General features: G+C 62.4%; 1 protein-coding gene across 4 annotated transcripts in view; it reads left to right on the top strand.

Annotated features, from left to right (window-relative positions):
- PIEZO1 (piezo type mechanosensitive ion channel component 1 (Er blood group)) overlaps positions 1-18950 on the top strand; it is a 56100-nt gene that overhangs the window by 21952 nt on the left and 15198 nt on the right. For all 4 annotated transcript variants that reach the window (XM_077891121.1, XM_077891122.1, XM_077891119.1 and 1 more), the window contains exons 2-19: positions 6132-6227; positions 10344-10466; positions 11264-11306; positions 11419-11557; positions 13735-13906; positions 14052-14265; positions 14371-14542; positions 14632-14745; positions 14826-14919; positions 15603-15703; positions 16129-16389; positions 16920-17031; positions 17117-17295; positions 17386-17534; positions 17621-17803; positions 18135-18226; positions 18332-18486; positions 18604-18780. In XM_077891121.1, the coding sequence (XP_077747247.1) occupies positions 6132-6227; positions 10344-10466; positions 11264-11306; positions 11419-11557; positions 13735-13906; positions 14052-14265; positions 14371-14542; positions 14632-14745; positions 14826-14919; positions 15603-15703; positions 16129-16389; positions 16920-17031; positions 17117-17295; positions 17386-17534; positions 17621-17803; positions 18135-18226; positions 18332-18486; positions 18604-18780 (2576 nt within the window). The remainder of the gene's footprint in view (positions 1-6131; positions 6228-10343; positions 10467-11263; positions 11307-11418; positions 11558-13734; positions 13907-14051; positions 14266-14370; positions 14543-14631; positions 14746-14825; positions 14920-15602; positions 15704-16128; positions 16390-16919; positions 17032-17116; positions 17296-17385; positions 17535-17620; positions 17804-18134; positions 18227-18331; positions 18487-18603; positions 18781-18950) is intronic.

The following is an 18950-nucleotide window of genomic DNA, read 5'->3' as shown; positions in this document are numbered from 1 at the left end:
GTGAGCCCCCGAGGTCACTAAGTCCACGCTGACCTCTGCCTTTCCACACTGCTTCTGCTCGGCGTGCAGTGCCGGCCTGTGGGTCCCGCCAGCAGTGTTTGTTTCCTGGACCCCCCCTGCAGGTGGTACTGAGATGCCCACCTCGGGGTCATCGAAGCCCCTGTTGGCATGTGAAGTGGTCACACCTCACCCCTACGGCCTTTCATGCTGTGGGTGCTTTGTTCACTCTGCTTTACAGACTGGGGAACAGGCTCAGAGTTGCACTCCCGCAGGAGGGAGGTGGTGGCAAAGGTCGAGACCCACCTGACACCCAGGCCAGCTGCAGGGGACCCATCCCAGGAAACGTGTGCTGATGCAGGGTCCCTGGGGTCCCCCCATGGGGGGGGCCGTGGGGTCCTGCCCTGTGCATAGAATGTCCCAGCTGAGCACTGTGGTGTCCCCACCTTCCCTTCCTGACCTGGCTGCAGCTGAGCCCCCAGTTCTGTCACCTGAGGGATGTGGGGGCGAGGGGGGATCCAGGGGCTGCTTGCTGGAGGTGGCCGTGTGGGCTCCGGCCTGCTGTGGGAGGGTCTGTAAAGGGTTAAGCATGTGCTGGTGGGGGGGGGCGCGTGAGGGGCCAGGCAGGAGGGAGCCCTTTCCTGCCCAGCCAGGCTCGCTCTCCCCCCACCCCCAACCTATTGTTCCTGGCTCGGGAAGAGGCATATTTCCCCCATGAGGTCACAGGCCAGCCTGGGCAGCCTGGGTGGGGAGGTGGGGGCTGCCTGGGCAGGGCAGGCCAGGTCCCCTCCAGCTGAGTTTCTTCCTTCTCTGCATTAGCCTGGGGCTCACCAAGACTTCCTCTGGCCTTGCCCCAGTCTGAGTTGTCTGCAAGGCCCAAGGACATGCCGCCTCTTCCAGGCAGCGTGCTCTGATACCCTGGGCCGCCTCTGCAGCCACAGGCGCACTGAGCCCGGCAGCCTCGATGGCTGGGTGGAGCACCCTTGGAGCCCTGCCTGTGGACCTGAGTCCGGCTGTACCCTGCAGAGGCCTTTCCTCTCTGGGACCCTCCCCATCCTCATCCGAACTGAGGGGGATCGTGAGCAGTGGCCTGGTTCCGCTCCTGCGGCCTGTTTGCCTCTGCTCCCTTGCTGGCCAGCCTCCTGCCCTGTCCGCGGTCCCTGACATTGGGGAGGGCGGCTGGCTGAGAATGGGACCTGAGCCCCTTCTGTTACCCAGCTGCCCTGCTGGAGCTGGGAGCCAGCGGGCCACCGTCCCTCACTCATGTCCCTGGGGCCGGTGTCCAGTGCTGTCCGAGGGCCACCCACCTGCCTGGTGCCAGCCTAATGGCAGAAGAGGAGTGAGGGGTGGCAGCCGGTCTGGCCCTTCACATGGACTGTCTCCACACGAGCTGGTGTGTTCCAGTGGCACTGGTGGCCTGCCCCCCGAGACATCCCAGGGTACCTCCGAAAGGTGGAGACACCGCCTCCTAGGGCACACACGGCCTCTCCCTCCCCTTCTTGCTGTGCCCCCATCCACCAAGCCCAGACCATGCCTTCCACCGGGCCAGTCACATGTGTTGGGAGCCCAAGTGAACAACAGAGAAGTGAAGGGGTGGGGGGCGGGGGGGTCATCTGGCACCCCCACCCCCCCACCTGCCCAGCTGGCCCTCTGACCCTGCTCTTCCTGATTCTTCATCTCCAATTTCCTGCTTTGGGCAGATAAGCCTCTCAGAGATTCTTTCCTTCCTGCTCAGCCTGGGTGTGGGGAGAGGCCGGGGACTGTTCGGCTCCACAGGCAGCAGCAGACCGTGCTCTGGCCCCTGCCCCGTGGGCTCTGGTTCCTGACATCCCTTACTGAACGCGGGAGATGTTTGTTTATGCTTTTATTTTGGTAAAAGATACAGAACATGGGACTCCTGGCTGGCTCAGTCAGTAGGCCATGCAATTTGTTTATTTTTAAATTTTATTTTAAAGTCATCTCTATACCCAGTGTGGCACTTGAACTCATGACCTTGAGATCAAGAGTCTCACACGCTTCCCATTGAGCCAGCTGATCACCCCAAGCACATGACTCTTGATCTCAGGGTTGTGAGTTCAGGCCCCATGTTGGGTGTAGAGATCACTTAAAAATGAAAAAAAAAAAAAAACAAAAAACAAAACAAAACAAAAAAACAAGAAAAAGACACATAACATAAAATTGATCATTTTGACCATAAAAAGATTTTACTTATTTGAGAGAGAGTGAGCATGCATGAGGGAGAAGCAGGCTCCCCATGGAGCAGAGAGCCCAACATGGGGCTCGATCCCAGGACCCTGAGATCATGACCTGCCACAGGCAGATGCTTCACTGACGGAGCCCCCCAGGTGCCCCATCTTAATCACTTTCAAGCATGCAGTTCAGTGGCATTAAATGTGTTTTCAGTATTGTGCAACCAATCCCAGAACTTTCCGTCTTCCCAAACCGAAGCACTCCTGTCAGGCTTCCCCATCCCAGCCTCGGGGTCTGCTCATTAGCCAGGCCCAGGGATTGTGAAGGCACCATCCTGTTCTGCCCTCCAAGCTGTGCTTCTGCCTCCAGGAGCCTCCCTGGGGCTGCACAGCAGATGCCCTCCTGGCCCGCGGGGTTGCTCCCTCCTGGCCACCAGGTGCTCCCTGAGTATCAGGCAGCCCTGGCAGTTCGGAGCGTGAGTGCCTTGGGGCAGGGCCTGTGAACAGGGCCTCAGGAGAAGGTTGCCTGTGTAGGTGAGTGGAGGATGGGTGGACGGACCTGGCTGGTAGGAAGGGGGGTGCCCCCCTCTCTGGGGCTGGCGCTGTGGCGGGGCGAGGCAGATCCCAGGGGCTGGGAAGCACGGCCCTGGGATACAGGAGCTTGAGAAGCCTTTGCCGTAAATGGTTTTCCCTCCTGCCTCTTGGGCCAGATCAGATGGACTTTTTTTTTTTAAGTGAAAATGCGCAATTGCTGCGAAACTTCATATTTCTGGTTGAGCCGGTTGCTGTGGCCAGTGTGTGTAATGGAAGGAGGAGGCACCCTTGCGTCAGGGGCGGCGCCTGGGCTGGGAGGGAAGGCTGCAGGGTGAGCTGGAGTGCCAGCCTGGGCCTCCTCGTGGGAATGATAGGAGGGGCCCAGTCAGGGTTGGTGGGAGGGCCCTGGAGCCTCCTGTCCCCGCCCTGGCTGCCCATCGGGTCTGAGAGTCAGGCTCACCCTCTGGACAGGTGGTTGTGTGAACCCCGATGTACAGATGCGGACACCGAGGCCTGGGGCATGCTGCCCACACAGGTCTTCCTGTTGTCCCCTCCTCTTAGCTTCCCTGCCACACCCAAGCTCCTGATCTGGGTGAGGGCCTCGGGCCCCAGGACAAAGCCAGGATGGAGGACAGGCCAAGGTGGGCACGGAACCCTGACCCTGCTGGTGACCTGTGGTGTGGGCTGGGGTATTGGTGGGGTTCAGGGGTCTCAGTGGCCTAGGTTCTATGGGAGCAGAAGCCCCTCCGTTGTCCTGGCCTCCGGGGTGGGAGGATAAGAGTCCAGCAGAGGCCTGTCTAAACGGCAAGGGGGAGGGGGAACGCTTGGGTGGCTTAGTGGTTGAGCACCTGCCTTTGACTCTGGGCGTGATCCCAAGGTTCCGGGATCGAGTCCCACATCGGGCTCCCTGCAGGGAGCCTGCTTCTCCCTCTGCCAGTGTCTCTGCCTCTCTGTCTCTGTCTCTCTCTCTCTGTCTCTCATGAATAAATAAAATCTTAAAAAAAAAAAAAAACAGCAAGGGGCTGGGAGAACTGGACTTTCCTCCTGGCACAGAAGGAATGCCCTGTGGAGGGAGGAAGGTTACCCCCCTCCCATCTCCCCACTGGCCAGCGAGGGGCAGCTGGTGGTCGCTGGGACAATGCGGGCCTGGTGACCCCACAAGAGGACCCTGTGCTTGGAAGGCCGGGGCAGTGGCATCCCCGGGCTCCCTGGAGGCACTGTTATCCTAGCTCGCTCCTAGCCCTGTGATGGCAGTCCGGCCGCTGGCTTGTTTTTGGCATCACCCCCTGCCCCCATCCCTGGTCCAGGTTGGTTGGTTTGGGCTCTGTCCGCACGGCCACCACCTGAATGTCTGCCGCCTTGCTGGGTCACAGTTCACGCCTGGGAGTCTGAGGGGGGGAGGGAGTCCTGGGCAGCAGTGAGGACAGCGGGGTCCCTCTGCTTAGGGGGACGTCCAGGAGGGGGACAGATCCGTGGGAGGCACCGGTGCCCTTAGCCGTCTGTTCTGTCCTCTTGGGTCAGCCTGGGCCTGCTTGCTCCTGGGGGTGACGGAGGAGCAGGGGGCAGAGGAGGCCCTGGCGGGCGGCCGCTCAGGGCTGCACACACTCTCTGGCCCAGCCCCCTCTCTGGTACCCCAGGAAAGGCTGAGAGGGCCCCCCATCAGGACATCTCCCCCGGCACCCCCCAACCACCCCCGATTCCCCCATGAGCCCCAGGCCCCCAGCCTCCCTGCTGCACCCGGTCCACGGGGTGCCCGCGTGCTGGGGGAGGCCATGGCCCCGGGTTGAGAGCGAGGCGGGAACAACGGGCGCGGCGTCCCCTCCCCTGCTCTGCTCAGCAGCCAAGCGACTCCCCGCTGAGCGCCGAGCCTAGTGCAGGGGCTCCATCCCCGGACCCTGAGGTCACGACCTGAGCCGTCCAGGCGCCCCTGAAACCGTACATCGTAAGAAAGGAACACGTGGTCACTGGCCATGGGGGCCCCGCAGGGCGGACCCCACGTGGTGTGTGCCCGAGACACGGGCGGACGGGACGAGGCCCTGTGCGGGTGTGTGTGCTTGTGCGTGTGGAGAAGTCGCATTACGTGATGTTGGCCAGTGGGACGAGTTGCAGAAGGACGTGATGTGACTGTGTACATGCTCTGAGTGACAGGTGACGGGGGCATTGTCTGCACAGAGTACAACAGTGTGTGAGTCCTGAGTGGTAGGTGACAGGTCACACGTTTAGAGGGCCTGCTCACGTGCGGGGAGGCAGGGAGCCTTGCGTGGTAACCAGCACAGCATCTAGGCAGGACACGTCTGGGGGCAGTGGCCAAGGTGATTTGGGGGACATTACCGGGGGACATTTGGAGGTGATATTTAGGGGTGATATTAGGTGTGGTATTGGGGGGCAGTGTTGAGGGGTGATGTCTGGGGGTGGTATTTGGGTGTGATGTTGGGGTGGTGTTTGGGGGGCAGTGTTGGGTGATGTCTGGGGTGGTTTGGGTGTGGTATTTGGGGTGATGTTGGGGTGGTGTTTGGGGGGCAGTGTTGGGTGATGTCTGGGGGTTTAGGGGTGGTATTTGGAGGTGATATTGGGGTAGTGTTGGGGGGCAGTGTTGAGTGATGTCTGGGGGTCTTTTTGGGGCAATGTTGGGGGGTGATGTCTGGGGTAGTATCTGGGGGTGGTGTGATATTTGAGGATTGATATCTGGGGGTGGTGTTTGGTGGTTGATGGGGTGCTGTTGGAGGTGAGATTGAAGGTGGTATTTGGGGGTGATTTAGGGGTGGTGTTTGGGGGACGGTGTTGGGGGTACTATTTGGGGGTGATGTTGGGGGTGATTTTGGGGTGGCATTTGGGGGGCAATGTTTGGGGGTGATGTTGGGGGTGGTATTTGGTGGTGATGTTGAGGTAGTATTTCGGGGTGATGTTGGGGGTGGTATTGGGGGTAATGCTGGGGTGGTGTTTGGGGGTGGTCTTGGGCAATGTCCAGGGGTGGTATTTGGGGGTGATGTTGGGGATGGTGTTTGGGGGTGGTGTTGGGAAGTAATGTCCGGGGTGGTATTTGGGGGTGATGTTAGGGTGGTATTTGGGGGTGATGTGGGGTGTTTGGAGATGATGTGGGGTGGTGTTTGGGGGTGATGTGGGGTGGTGTTTGGGGGTGATGTTGGGGTGGTATTGGGGGTGATGTTGGGGTGGTATTTTGGGGTGATGGGGTGGTATTTCGGGGTGATGTTGGGGTGGTTTTGGGGGTGATGTTGGGGTGGTATTGGGGGTGATGTTGGGGTGGTATTTCGGGGTGATGGGGTGGTATTTCGGGGTGATGTTGGGGTGGTTTTGGGGGCGGTGTTGGGGGTGAGCCGGAGGCAGTGTCCGGGCACAGCCCCAGCCCCCCCACCCCCGTGGCCATGCTAACTGCCCTCTCCTCCCCTGCAGCCTGCCTGTTCCGCTATAACGCGCTGTCTCTGGTCTATCTGCTCTTCCTGCTGCTGCTGCCCTGGTTCCCGGGCCCCTGTCGGCGCGGCTTCCCAGGTAAGGGCTTGGGCACTGGCTCCTGCCTGGAGGGGCGCTGGGGGCCTCGGAGCTCCTGGTCCACACGCACACTCCGCAGGAGCCCGGGGGAGTTTAGCAGCTGGGGTGAAGGATGGGTAGTCCCAAGTTTCATTTTCCCTTGCCGACCCGGGCTGACTTCAGCACTTCCTCTCTGACTCCGTCATGGGGGCATCTGATAGATCCGCCCTGGGCTTCCCCGGCACGCCCCTCTTCCTGCGGGCTCCCTCTCCCGTTCCCACCCCCTGCAAGGTGAGGCTCCTCCGTGTTTGCCTGTGCTCTGTGGGGCTTCACCTTGTAGTTGGGGTAGCTGGGAGCGCCAGGTCTCCGCGTGGATCCTGAGCTCCTGGAGGGTGGGCACTGTCTCGTTCTCCCATGCATGCCAGATGCACGTGTGGGGCAGCCCATGAGTGGCTGCATCTTGGGGGCTCTAGATGTGGGCTCAGGGCATGGAGCCACCAAGGGGGAGGCTGAGAGCAGAGAGGCCCATGCAGGTGGGGACAGGGCTGTGACGGACACCCTGCTCCCTGCCTTGTGGCTCAGGCAGGCCCGCTGTGAACAGTGCAGACCTGCAGCCGGGTGCTAGGGGGGCAGATGGGGTCCAGAGTTTCTGAAAGGACCCTCTCCCCCTGGGCTCCTGCCGCCCACTCACCCTATGCTTCAGCATCCATTTTCCCAGCTTTTCAGGAAACCTGTCCCCAAGGCTGCTCTGCCTGCCACAGGTGGGAAGGTCCCCTCAGTGTCAAAGGGGAAGAGGGGTTCCGAATCTCAAACAGGGGTCCCTGGAAGAAGGCAGCTGTCAGCAGCCTGTGCCCCAGTGTTTGGCAGAGATGAGTGAAACAGTTGCCCAGCTGGGCCAAGGACCAGGCTGGCCGTGACAGCAGAGGGCCCATTAAGGGGGACCAGCCCGTAGGCACTGCTTTCCGAGGTTCTGGGTGCAGCTGGCTGGTTTGGGCCTTTGGTGGCATCTGCAGCTCACACCATCTCCCGCTTGGTCTGGAGGCCACAAGACTAGCACGGTCGTGGGCTAGACTCCCAGCGTCCCAGGGCTGCTTCCTCCTGGAGTCTCCAGGGGAGGATGTTTCCCCATCTTTCCTGGCTTCTAGAGGCACCCGCGCCCCGTCCCACCCCACATTATCCTTGATGGCACTGGCCAGTCCAGTGTCACTTGATCCCTCTGGCTCTGGCCCCCATTGGGCCCCCTCCTTGCTGGGGCACTGGGCTTGCAGTGCAGGTGGAATTCTGGGAGCAAAGGGCAGTGAGGGCTTCTGGGGTGGGGGGCAGCGTAGGGGGAGAGCTGGGAGCTGCTGGGGGCGCCAGGCCAGCTCAGGCCACAGGCCCGCCTGGCACAGGGCCCTCCCCTCCCACCTCTCCCCTGAGCCTTCATGGACAGTAGAGGGCCAGTTAGCCAGAGTGGGAGGGGCCAGGTGGGGAGAACTTACGGGGCCCTGGGAGGACTTCCCTGCCTGACCTCTGTCCATCTGCCTACCCTCAGAGGCCCTTCGGGAATGGGGGCAGCTGTCTGGTTTTTCTGGGTGGGAAAGGGGAAAATGGGAGGCCTGCCGGTGCCTGGAGCCCAGCCTCAGTGTAGGATGCTTGCGGAGGCTTCTGGTGGAAGGTCTGATGCCGCCTGGGCCCCGAGGGTGGTGACCCCTGGCCCGGTCTCCATGTGGGCGTCAGCTGGGAATGCAGCTGCCTGAGCCCAAGGAGGAGGCGTGGGTCCCCTCTGGGCGACTCTAGCCCTGTCATCTGCAGAGCCCCTGGGGGCAGGGCAGGGGAGGGGCAGGGCGGGGCAGGGGTGCAGCAGAGGCTGCAGGCACATCTGCAGGGGTCTGTGCCAGCCACCTGCTCAACACTTAGAGACTTTAGACCCTGTCCCCGCCTTAGAACAACCCTCCTCCCTCACCCTCCTCCCCTCTGCCCCCCTGACCCCTCACCGTGCTGTCAGCAGGTTAGCTCTCCCCGCAGTGTCTGGTCACCGTAAGGATACCTGGTGTGTTGGAGGGGGGCTGTGAGCCCCCCCAGGTGTGACTGTGGTCATCCTCCAGACATAGGCATCCTGCGATCACAGGCCTGTGGGCAGAGCCCCCTTCCGAGGGCCCGTGGCTCAGGCTTGTGCTGTGCCCCCTGCCCTGTCCTGCCTACCCCATGCCTTTAGCTGCCTTGGTGGGACTACAGGCTTCTCAGAGCACTTCCCGGAACCCCATGCGCACCCCAGGAGCCAGGACCCTGTCAAGAGGATGGGGTCTGCCAACAGCCAGCTGAGGTGTCATGCCTGGGCTGCCCCAGACAGGCCTTCAGGGACAAGCCTTCCAGGAAGGCTGCTCGCTGGCTGGGCAGATGGGGAAGGGGCAGTGTGGGGAGACCCAGAGCTGGAAGTGTAGCGGTCCATGAGCTGAGGCTGGGAGGAGAGGTCCCTGCCGAGGGCACTGCCAGCGGTTTTGGGGGGCTCAAACCCAGGATTCCCGCTCTGGGTCAGGTGGTTCCTGCAGATGCACTCTGGGAAGAGCCAGCTGGGTCCTCTGCCCCTGAGGTCCACAGCCTGGCAGCCCACTTCCCATCTTCCTGCGAGCCTGCACCCACACTTCCAAGGTGTGCACAGGCCTCGAGGTCCCGAGGACAGGGCGCACCCAGCACCTGCCCCCCGCTCAGCGCCCCCTACCCTGCCTGCTCCAGCCTTGCGCTCCGACCTCCCACAGCCCTGCCCTCTGGGCCGCCTGTTCCTGCCGTGCATGTGACTCTCTAGGGTGTTGGCCTGCCTCCCTGAGATGGCACCTAAGCTCAGGTGTGGTGCTGGGGAGAGCACCCAGCTTTGGTGAGTGGGGTCAGCAGGATGAGTCAGGCCGGACCTCCTGCCCCTGCTGCTCACGCACAGATCCCCTTGAACCTCCCTGCCTCTCCCAAATGGTATTCATCCAGCCCCCACCTGGCAGGGAGTTAAAGCCACAAAGCCAGTGCTCCAGCACCTTTAGCTTGGTGGCGGCCTGTAGTCAGGCCACCCGAGAAGTGAGCTTGGTGGGGGAAGGCGTGATGTCTGACACTTTGCCAGGTGATGCCTGAGAGGTGCTGGACAGGAAGACAGTCAGATGTGAGCCAGCTGGGGCAACCCCTGCTGAGGGGTCTTGAGCCTGGCGCTTCCCCCTAGCCCACAGGTATGGGGAGCCTAGTGGCTGACACTTAGTAGTACTCTGAGGCTGACCCCAGGTGTCTGTGGCTCCAGAGCAGAGTGAGTGCGAGGGGGTGGGCAGGGGTGCCTCTGGTGAGTCTGCAGGGGCGGGGCTGCATAGGTGAGCAGGGCAGAGGGGAGTCAGCCTAGCTGAGGGGGGCTCTGTAGGCTCCTGGCCTGGAGGCTCTGTCCCCACAGGTAGCCTGGCTCCTCCCCCTATGGGAGGCCCTTGGCCACTCCCTGCTCTTGGCCTGGTGCTCCCAGCAGCATTGGCCCAGCCCAGGCTGAGGGCCAGACGTTCCGTTCATTTTCCATCTGTCCTTCCAGTGCTCCACTGGCCCCACCCTGCTCTCCCTTCACTTACCCCTGCCTCCGAGGGTCGAAGGCTGGGACGGACATATCAATGAGCATCCGTGAAGCTGTCCAAGTCCTGCCTGGGCTGCCCCTGGGCGTCCTATGCCCCGTCTGGGCCCAGCATCCCAGTTGGGGCAGCTTTCCCGGCGGGTGCTCACACACGAGCAGGAGAAAGCGTGACACCTCTGACCCCATGCCCCAGGCATCGGGAGAGGCTGTGCTGCTCCTCGAGTCCTTGGTGGCAGGTCTGTGGGCTGCACTAAGACTCTGGGGCTCCTGCTGGAAGGCACTAGGGGAGGAAGCCGGGATTCACAGCTCAGACGGGGGGTGAGGGGCTCAGCTGGCAAGGAGTGCAAGCTGCCTACCCTCTCAGAGCAGAGGTGAGATGCAGACCCCTCCCTGCAGCCATAGCCTCCCTGCCAGGGGCAAGACACAGGGTCCTGCCTGTGCTTGGGGTTCCCTGGGCCTGGCTCCTGACTCAGTTTCCCCCTGCATAGGTGGTACTTGGGTGGGAGTCCCCCAGGATGGGTGAAACAAGGGCCCTGTGCCAGCCTCACCCCTGCCCTCTCTGCCCACAGGCCACACTCGTCGCCTGCTCCGGGCCCTGCTGGTTTTCAGCCTCATCTTCCTGGCAGCTCACCTGACCTTCCAGATATGCCTGCACACTGTGCCCCACCTGTACCAGCTTCTGGAGCCCAGCTGTGAGTTTCCACGGGCCTGGGAGAGCTAGTGGCCTTCCCGAGCTAGCCAGGGGAGGTGGGGGTGCTGCAGCCCTAGGGAAGGCCACCCTGCCTCATCTAGGCTTTGCCTAATACGGGCCCAAGGGCCCATCCACAGTGTGTGTTCAGCCCACATGGCCTAGGTGACATGCAGGTGATGCTCGGGCCCAGGGTCAGGCCGGGCATGGCACAGCGCTAGTTCCCCACCCCAGAATCCAGCATTTGGGGTGGCTGGGACACCGGTGGCCTTCCATGCCCTGTGCACTCCGCTGCCCTGTGCCCTTCATTCTACGGACAGTGCTTCGGACAGTGCTACGGACAGTGTGAGCTGGTGCCCACAGGATTGACATCAGCACCCTAGGAGTCCAGATGAGGGAGCCCTGGGCCCAGTCCCTACACAGCCTAGGTTCTGACTGGCACTATTCCCCCAGCCTGCTCGGGTCCCTGTTTTTGTTCTATGATGGTTGTGTCCATACTACAGTTTAGAAACTGAGGCATGGAAAGAAGTCAGCCCCCACCAACCCCCGGGGCGGGCCCTGATGAGTGGCTGGTCTCAGCTCCTGGTTGCAAGTCCTTGTGCCAGGTGGAACGTGTGGGCCAGTCCTCCTGACTCACCTTGGCTGGGCCTTGGTTTCCCTGGGAGTAAAGGCAGCATTCTGCAAGCATCCCCGAGACCGGCAATGTTCTGTGACCATGGGGCTCCCAAGGTCCTCTTGGGGGCAGGGAGTAGGGTTTTGGGTGCTTGCGGCCTGACCCGATCCCTCTGCCTCTCTCCACAGGTGGCCCCTGGGAGACCCTCTCTCGGCACATTGGGGTCACAAGGTGAGCACACTCCCCATCTCCCCACTTCTGGCACCCGGGGTCCCCTCGTTCTGTAAGTGCGCCTCATGGAGCCTGCCCTGGACCAACCAAAGCCCCTTCCTGCCATTCACAGGCTGGACCTGAAGGACATCCCCACTGCTGTCCGGCTGGTGGCCCCCGACCTTGGTGTCCTGGTGGTCTGCGCTGTGTGCCTCGGCCTCTGCGGGCGCCTCACACAGGAAGCCCCACGGAGCCAGCGTGCCCAGGAGCTGGTGAGGGCCACAGGCAGGCGGGACATGTGTGTGCTGGCGGGAGGGGTGTTTCTGAGCTCTGCCCCAGCCCTGTCAGTAGGTGCTGGTCATTAAACATCAGAGGTGAGAGAAGTGGATGCGGAGCCACCCCGAGCGGGGTTGTGTGTGTGCCTGTAAGACCTGGTTCTTAGCAGCGCTGTATCTCGGGGGCCTGTGGGGGCCCCAAGATGTGCATGCGCCATCAGAACCTGCTCCCGGAGGAGATCTTCAAGGCCACAGGGTGGTAGGGAGTCAGCCATGCCCGTGCACAAGGATAAGCTGCTGGCTACCAGGGTCTACCCTCCAAGCCTACTCTCTACCTGTCCCTGTCCCCATCCCACAGGGCAAGGCTGACACCCCACTTTCAGAGGGGGAGACGGGAGCCTTGAGCTCAAGTTGCTTTTCTAGGCACCTGGGGGAGTTGAGCCAGGGCTGGGACCACCCTCCTGCCTGCCCTTGGGCGTATGGGTACCAGGGAGTCAGGGCTGCTCTGCTTTCCTTGTTAGCGGAGCCAGGGCTTCCCGGAATAGCTCTGCCGGGAAGGGGCTGGACTTGATCCTGAAATCTGGGGTAGGACAGGAGAGGGCTGGCTTCTCCATGCTGCCCGTCAGCCTCACAGCACAGGGCGGCACTGGAGCCACTGGAGGCTGGACTCTGGTCTGCCCTGCGACTCGGATAGGTCATGACCTTCGTCTCACTGTCCTCAGTGGCAAATGAGAGCCTGCACTGTTGTGCTGACCAGGGGTGGCTGGTGTGGATGACCCCAGGGCGAGAGGCAGGGCGGGTGGGCGGGACTTCACAGGCGCGCATTTTAAAGCCCAGAACTTCTTGCATGGACACACGATGCCAGCCAGTGGGACAGGGTGTGCGCTGTTGGACACACACGTCCTGGTCACATCACACACATGCACAGCGAGCTCTGAGGGGTCTAGCAGGCCGTGGAGTCGGGGGAAGGACAGAAGAAGCTCCTGTTGAGGCCCCTGTGGGGACCCGAGGGACCCGCTGAGCTGGGGCTGGAGCTGGGACTGGCTGGCTGGATGCCGCTGGCGGCCCCCAGCACCTGTCTTCCCACTTTGCAGCTGTCTCTGCTCTTCCCTTGGACACTGACTTTCCACAGGCGCCCAGACGCTTTCCCAGGGCCACGGCCAGCTGTGGGCGGGGGTGAGCTCAGGCCTGGCTGCTGTGCCTTCCAGTGAATGTTTCCCCCACGCCCTGGCTGGCCTACCCCCTCTTTCCCTCCTTGCCCACTCTGCTCTAGGACTCCTTTCTGTGGCCTCACCACCACCCAGGCTCTGTGAGGGCAGGATCTGTCTGGTCCCTACCCCGTGTGACAGAGGGGAAACAGAGAGGTTAGGGGACTTGCCCAGGGCTGCACAGCTGAGATGTGAGCAGGCCATCTGGCTCCTGTGCTCTTAGCCTGGACGCCAAGTGCCACCCTCTGGGAAGGGCACGGGCATGGTGCCTGTTTTACAGGCAGGAACACGGAGGTTGGGGGTGCTGGGCGCCTGAGAAACAACTTTGTCCTGGGAAACCTTGAATTAGGGCCAGGGAGGGAGGCTCTGACTTCGTGAGGCTGGGCAGGCCGCCTGCCCATTGCCCCATCCAGGTGCCCCACAGGCAGCAGAGGGAGCAAGGTGACCCTGGGTGGACTCGGGGTCCCCCCTGCACCCCGATCTTCTGTGTAAGAGGAGAGTGCCACTTTAACCCCGGTCCAAGGACCGTGGATGTAAAGGTGTTCCATAAACCGTCAAGTGCAGGGATGCCGTGTATGCCTGCGCTTTTTTCCTAAAAATGTGTATTCTGGGCTCTCAGAGCCACGGGCTTCCAGGTGTGTCCAGGAATCTGTGGGGCCCAGCCTGTCCTTGGGCCCTGGTCTAGGGAGGGAGATAAAGAGGAGGCATTGGTGGAGCTCTGGAATAGTTGAGGCCAGCCTGCTGGGCTTGTCATCATGGGTAGCGGGGCCTGGCAGGAGCATATCTTGGGGTTGGGGCAGGCGGCCTCCAGGTAGGCCTGTGGGACTTGAACTTGAGGGTAGTTGGTGGCAGACCTCTGGGGACACAGAGTGGCACGGTCCACGTCAGCCAGCAGCTCTGCCCTCCCTCCCTGAGCGGCCTGAGGGCCATGGACCTGACCTTTGCCCCTCCTCGTGACCTTGGCAGGACGATGATGATGATGGGGAAGTGGACACCGGCTCCCCTGTGGGGCTTCAGGGAGCCCCCGTGCAGGCCCCCACGCGGAGGTCACGGTTGGCCACCCGGTTCCAGATCACAGCCCACTGGCTGTTGGTGGCCGCGGGAAGGACCCTGGCTATTGTGCTGCTCGCATTGGCAGGTATGCTCGGGCAAGGAACAGGGACCCCAGCACCGACCACCACGTGGGAAAGGTCCCAGCAGCCTGCTGAGCTCCCCACTGGCCACTGAGACCATGGTCACCTGGCCCAGCCCAGTGTGACCTGCTGCCTCTGCCTGGTCCGCAGGCATCGCCCACCCCTCTGCCTTCTCCAGCGTCTACTTCCTAGTCTTCCTGGCCACCTGCACCTGGTGGGCATGCCACTTTCCCATCAGCCTCCTGGGCTTCAGCACGCTCTGCGTCACAGTGGGCTGCTTCGGTGCCGGCCATCTCCTCTGCATCTACTGCTACCAGACGCCCTTTGCCCAGACCGTGCTCCCTCCTGCTGGAATCTGGGCCAGGTGAGGCTCACCTGCATGGGCGCTGCCCCTTCCCCTTGCTGGGCCTGGCTACCTGGTCCTGGCTCCTCCCTGGCCAGTGGTCAGTGGCTCTCCTTCTTTGGGCAGGGTGTTTGGTCTCAAGGCCTTGGTGACCCACGGCAACTGCTCCAGCCCCAACGTGCTGGTCTTCAGTACCAGCCACGACTGGCCCATCTACGTGAGCCCCGGCATCTTGCTGCTTCTCTACTACACGGTGACCTCACTCCTGAAGCTCCGCACTCGCCAGCCGTTGGACCAGGTGGGCATCCAGGGCAGCGCCCTCTGCTGGCCTTCCGCCCCCAGGCACCTTGTTGGGGTGGGAGCTGAGCTCAGCTCTGGTCTCTGCAGAGGAAGGAAGTGGCCAGGAACGACGAGGAGCAGGAGGTAGAGCTGACCCAGGTGGACCAGTGGCTCCAGGACCAGGCCAGAGCTGCAGCCACCAAGGAGGAGGGGGCTGCCCAGGTGAGATGGGGACTGAGCTGTGGTGCTGGAGCGTCCCTGCCCAGTGGCTGGGCTCACGAGGTCTTGGCTTGCCTCTGCAGCACATGCTGCCCACAACCGTGGGGTCTGACTGGGAGACCGACAGCTGTACGGTGCATGACCTGACTGGCCACACCCCCGTCCGGCAGCGTCCAGGTGAGTGCCCTGTGCCCTGGAGCCCAGGGACACCACCTTCTGCAGGCGTGCTGGTGCTGCCCCCTGGTGGCCACGGCGTGGTCTTGCCCTGCCAACTGCTCCAGCTGTGCTGTCTTGGGACTGGCCATGGGATCAAGCTGCCCACCTGAGACCGGGCTGGAGGCTCTGGGTCTCCCACCCCCTCCTCTTCCTTGGCCTCCCAGTTCCCAGAAGACTGGACGGCTCCCCCTTGGGCTGGCCCCATGGCCCAGGGCTGCCAGCTGTCTTTAGGGTAGATGTGTGTCCACAGTGGCCCCACAGGGAGAGCGGGGCATTTTTCTCGGCACTTTCATCTTTCCCTTAAGGCTCAATTTCCATTTTGCATGAAGCAGGAGATGATGTCGCTGGCTCCCTGGGGACTGGCCTGTGCACAAAGCCTGGAAGGGTTCAGGGTCATCTTGTTCCACCTATCCCCTCACGGTCTTGGAAACCAAGGTGTTGAGTGGGACCAGGACCTGCCAGGGTGAACAATATTTTCTGCCTTTAGTGCCCAGTGCGAGCTGTCTGCTGGCATGCCCTTCACCCACCCCACTGGTCACTATCCCAATTTTAGGGCAAAGTTTGGTGTGGGTGAAGAGCTCCAGACTGTTGATGACCCCAACTCTGGTCTGGCTCCCTGGTAACCTCTGTCCCCCACCCTCCAGTGCACCCCAGGCTGGCTGAGCCTCAAGAGACATCTACCCTCCACAGTCTGGGTCATCTCATTATGGACCAGAGCTACGTGTGTGCCCTCATTGCCATGATGGTAAGGAGCAGCCAGCCTGGGCAGGCCCCTTCAGTGGGGGCCCTTCCTACGAGCTCCCATAGGACATTCTGGGAGGCAGATGGTGGCCCATGTTTCACAGAGCCTGGTGGCTTATTGCCAGAAAGGGAGCTGTGTCTTGCTGGACCGAGTGAGGCCGTGGCTGGTTCACTGCTGCACAGTGTGTGTGTGTATGTGTGTCTCTGTGTGTGTGTGTGTGTGTGTGTGTTTGCATATATGTAGTGGGTGGGTGCTTATGTGAGCATGCATCCTGTGCCACAGCATTCCAGTCCCAGGAGGTCCCAGGAGGTCCCAGGAGGCGTGTTTGCTCTGTGTCCCTGGGCAGGTGCGGGGAGCAGGGTGGGTGCAGGGCCAGGTGTAGGGCCAGGTGTGCCGTGCATCCCTGCCCACCAGCCCTCGCTGTCCAGGTATGGAGCATCACCTACCATAGTTGGCTGACCTTCGTGCTGCTGCTCTGGGCCTGCCTCATCTGGACGGTGCGCAGCCGCCACCAGATGGCCATGCTCTGCTCACCCTTCATCCTGCTCTACGGGCTGGCTCTGTGTGGCCTGCGCTATGTGTGGGCCATGGACCTGCGTCCCGAGCTGCCTACCACCCTGGGCCCCGTCAGCCTGCGTCAGCTGGGGCTGGAGCATACCCGCTACCCTTGCCTGGACCTTGGCGCCATGGTGAGTGTCCCATGTGTCACCGCCCCCAGGGTGCTGGTGAGTGTGTGCCAGGGCATGATGGTGCCATGTGTTCACTATCCAGCTCCTGAGTGGAATGGGATCTCTAGGAGGGCAGGGCCATGACTGGCTGTCACCGCGGGGCACCATCCAGCCAGTCCAGAGCAATGGCTGCATGTGTGTGTTGAGTGAATGATAACCTTGTGTCACCAGGGGCACTGTCCCTGAGTCCCTGACCTGGGTCCCACTAGTGTCTCAGGCTGGCCCTGTGTCTCCGTGGATCTTTGTGTCTCTGTGGAAGCTGGTGTCCACCAGAGTGTCATTGTATCTGGCCATCGTTGCCACTGCCTGTCATGTTGTGGGATTGGCAGGGCTGCATCTCACCATGTGAGCTGTGTGTGTGCACGTATATGTGTGTGGCAGGGTTGCCCCGGCCCTGTGCAGAGGCTGGTGCCAGGGGCCGCCCACTGGGCCCGTGTCTTGGAGGGCTGGGCTGCCCAGCTCCTGGTGATGCCACCCCTACCCTGTCCCAGTTGCTCTACACCCTGACCTTCTGGCTGCTGCTGCGCCGGTTTGTCAAGGAGAAGCTGCTGAAGAAGGGGAAGGTACCTGCTGCCCTGACAGAGGTCACTGTGGCTGACACAGGTAAGGGCCGGGGCAGGCAGGGGACAACGCCCTCCTGCTTGGCCCCAAAGCCATGTCTCCGCTGCCTCTCTGACTTGACCCACAGAGCCAACACGGGCACAGACGCTGCTGCAGAGCCTGGGGGAGCTGGTCACAGGCCTGTACGCCAAGTACTGGATCTACGTGTGTGCCGGCATGTTCATTGTGGTCAGCTTCGCCGGCCGCCTCGTCGTCTACAAGATCGTGTACATGCTCCTTTTCCTGCTCTGCCTCACCCTCTTCCAGGTACCAGGGCCGGGGGGTGACGGAGCCGGGGGATGATGGGGGGCTGCTGGTGCCGCCCCGGGCTGGGCCTCATGTGTGCTGTCCCGGCAGGTCTACTACAGCCTGTGGAGGAAGCTGCTCAAGGTGTTCTGGTGGCTGGTGGTGGCCTATACCATGCTGGTGCTCATCGCCGTCTACACTTTCCAGTTCCAGGACTTCCCCATGTACTGGCGCAACCTGACGGGCCTCACTGACGAACAGTGAGTCATGGGTGGGCAGGCAGGTGTGGGGGTGGTATGGGGTGCACACCATGGCCTGCTGGTCTGACGGCTGCCCCCCATGCCAGGCTGGGGGACCTGGGCCTGGAGCAGTTCAGCGTGTCGGAGCTTTTCTCCAGCATCCTGATCCCGGGCTTCTTCCTGTTGGCCTGCATCCTGCAGCTGCACTATTTCCACCGGCCGTTCATGCAGCTCACGGACCTGGAGCATGTGCCCCCGCCTGGTGCCTGCCCCCCACGGTGGGCCCACAGGTGTGTCCCCCCCCCCCCCTGCAGCTGGCCCCTTCACTCAGTCTAGGCCTACAGGGTGCCGGGGTGCCTGCACAGTGCCCCTTCTCTGCACCAGTGCAGGGCACCCTAGCAGAGAAGGGAGGGACGGAGGCCAGTGGGTTTGGATGGAAGGACCAGGGCAGAGCAGAGGCCTCAGCTGCCCCCGTTAGACACCATGGGCTCAGCCTCCTGGGGTTTGGGGATAGAGCGGCAGCTGGGCTACACCCGACCTGGAGTTGGCTGGAATGGGAGGGGGCCATGGAGCCCACCCCAGGAGATGGGGTAGAAAGTGATGCCTTGGGGCCCACCGTAGGCAGGATGTGGTCAGTGGGACCCCGCTGCTGCAGGAGGAGGAGGACGGGCTGAGCACCGCCTGCCCCCACCAGGCCATGCAGGTCACAGAAGGTGAGTCAGATGGGCAGGTGTGGGGTCCCTCTGCCCTGACCTCTGTGAACCCCAGGCCCTGGGAGTCCTGGTCTCCTTTTCCTCACAAACCCCCCTTGGCCACAGCCAACAAGTGGGGCCTGGTGGCGGAACGGCTGCTGGACCTGGCTTCCGGCTTCTCGGACGTCCTCACCCGTGTGCAGGTGCTGCTGCGGCGCCTTCTAGAGTTGCACATCCTCAAGCTGGTGGCCCTGTACACTGTGTGGGTGGCCCTGAAGGAGGTGAGGACAGGATAGACCTCCCTCGTGTGCTGCAGGGCTGCTCGGAGGCGGGTACTGGGGCGGCAGGGTCCCTGGGAGGTGCTATTGCGCCTGCCCCAGCCTGCCCACCACCCCCAGGTGTCCGTGATGAACCTGCTGCTGGTCGTGCTGTGGGCCTTCGCGCTGCCCTACCCCCGCTTCCGGCCCATGGCCTCCTGCCTGTCCACTGTGTGGACCTGCATCATCATCGTGTGCAAGATGCTGTACCAGCTCAAGGTCGTAAGCCCGCACGAGTACTCCAGCAACTGCACCGAGGTACGGCCATGTGGGGCCTCGCCCTGCCTGCCACACCTTGGGTCCATGGTGATGGCTCTGGGGACAGACGCAGGGAGACCCCCCTGTCTTCGCCCCCCAAGTCCCTGCCTGTGGCCACCTCGTCCCCTCCCCATTAAGGTTGGGTCCAAGGCTGATGGCCACATGTGTCC

This window comes from Canis aureus, chromosome 3, assembly GCF_053574225.1.
Source record: "Canis aureus isolate CA01 chromosome 3, VMU_Caureus_v.1.0, whole genome shotgun sequence".
Taxonomy (NCBI): Eukaryota; Metazoa; Chordata; class Mammalia; order Carnivora; family Canidae; genus Canis; species Canis aureus.
The sequence above is the reverse complement of the archived record's forward strand: the minus strand, read 5'-3'. Positions and strand labels throughout refer to the sequence as shown.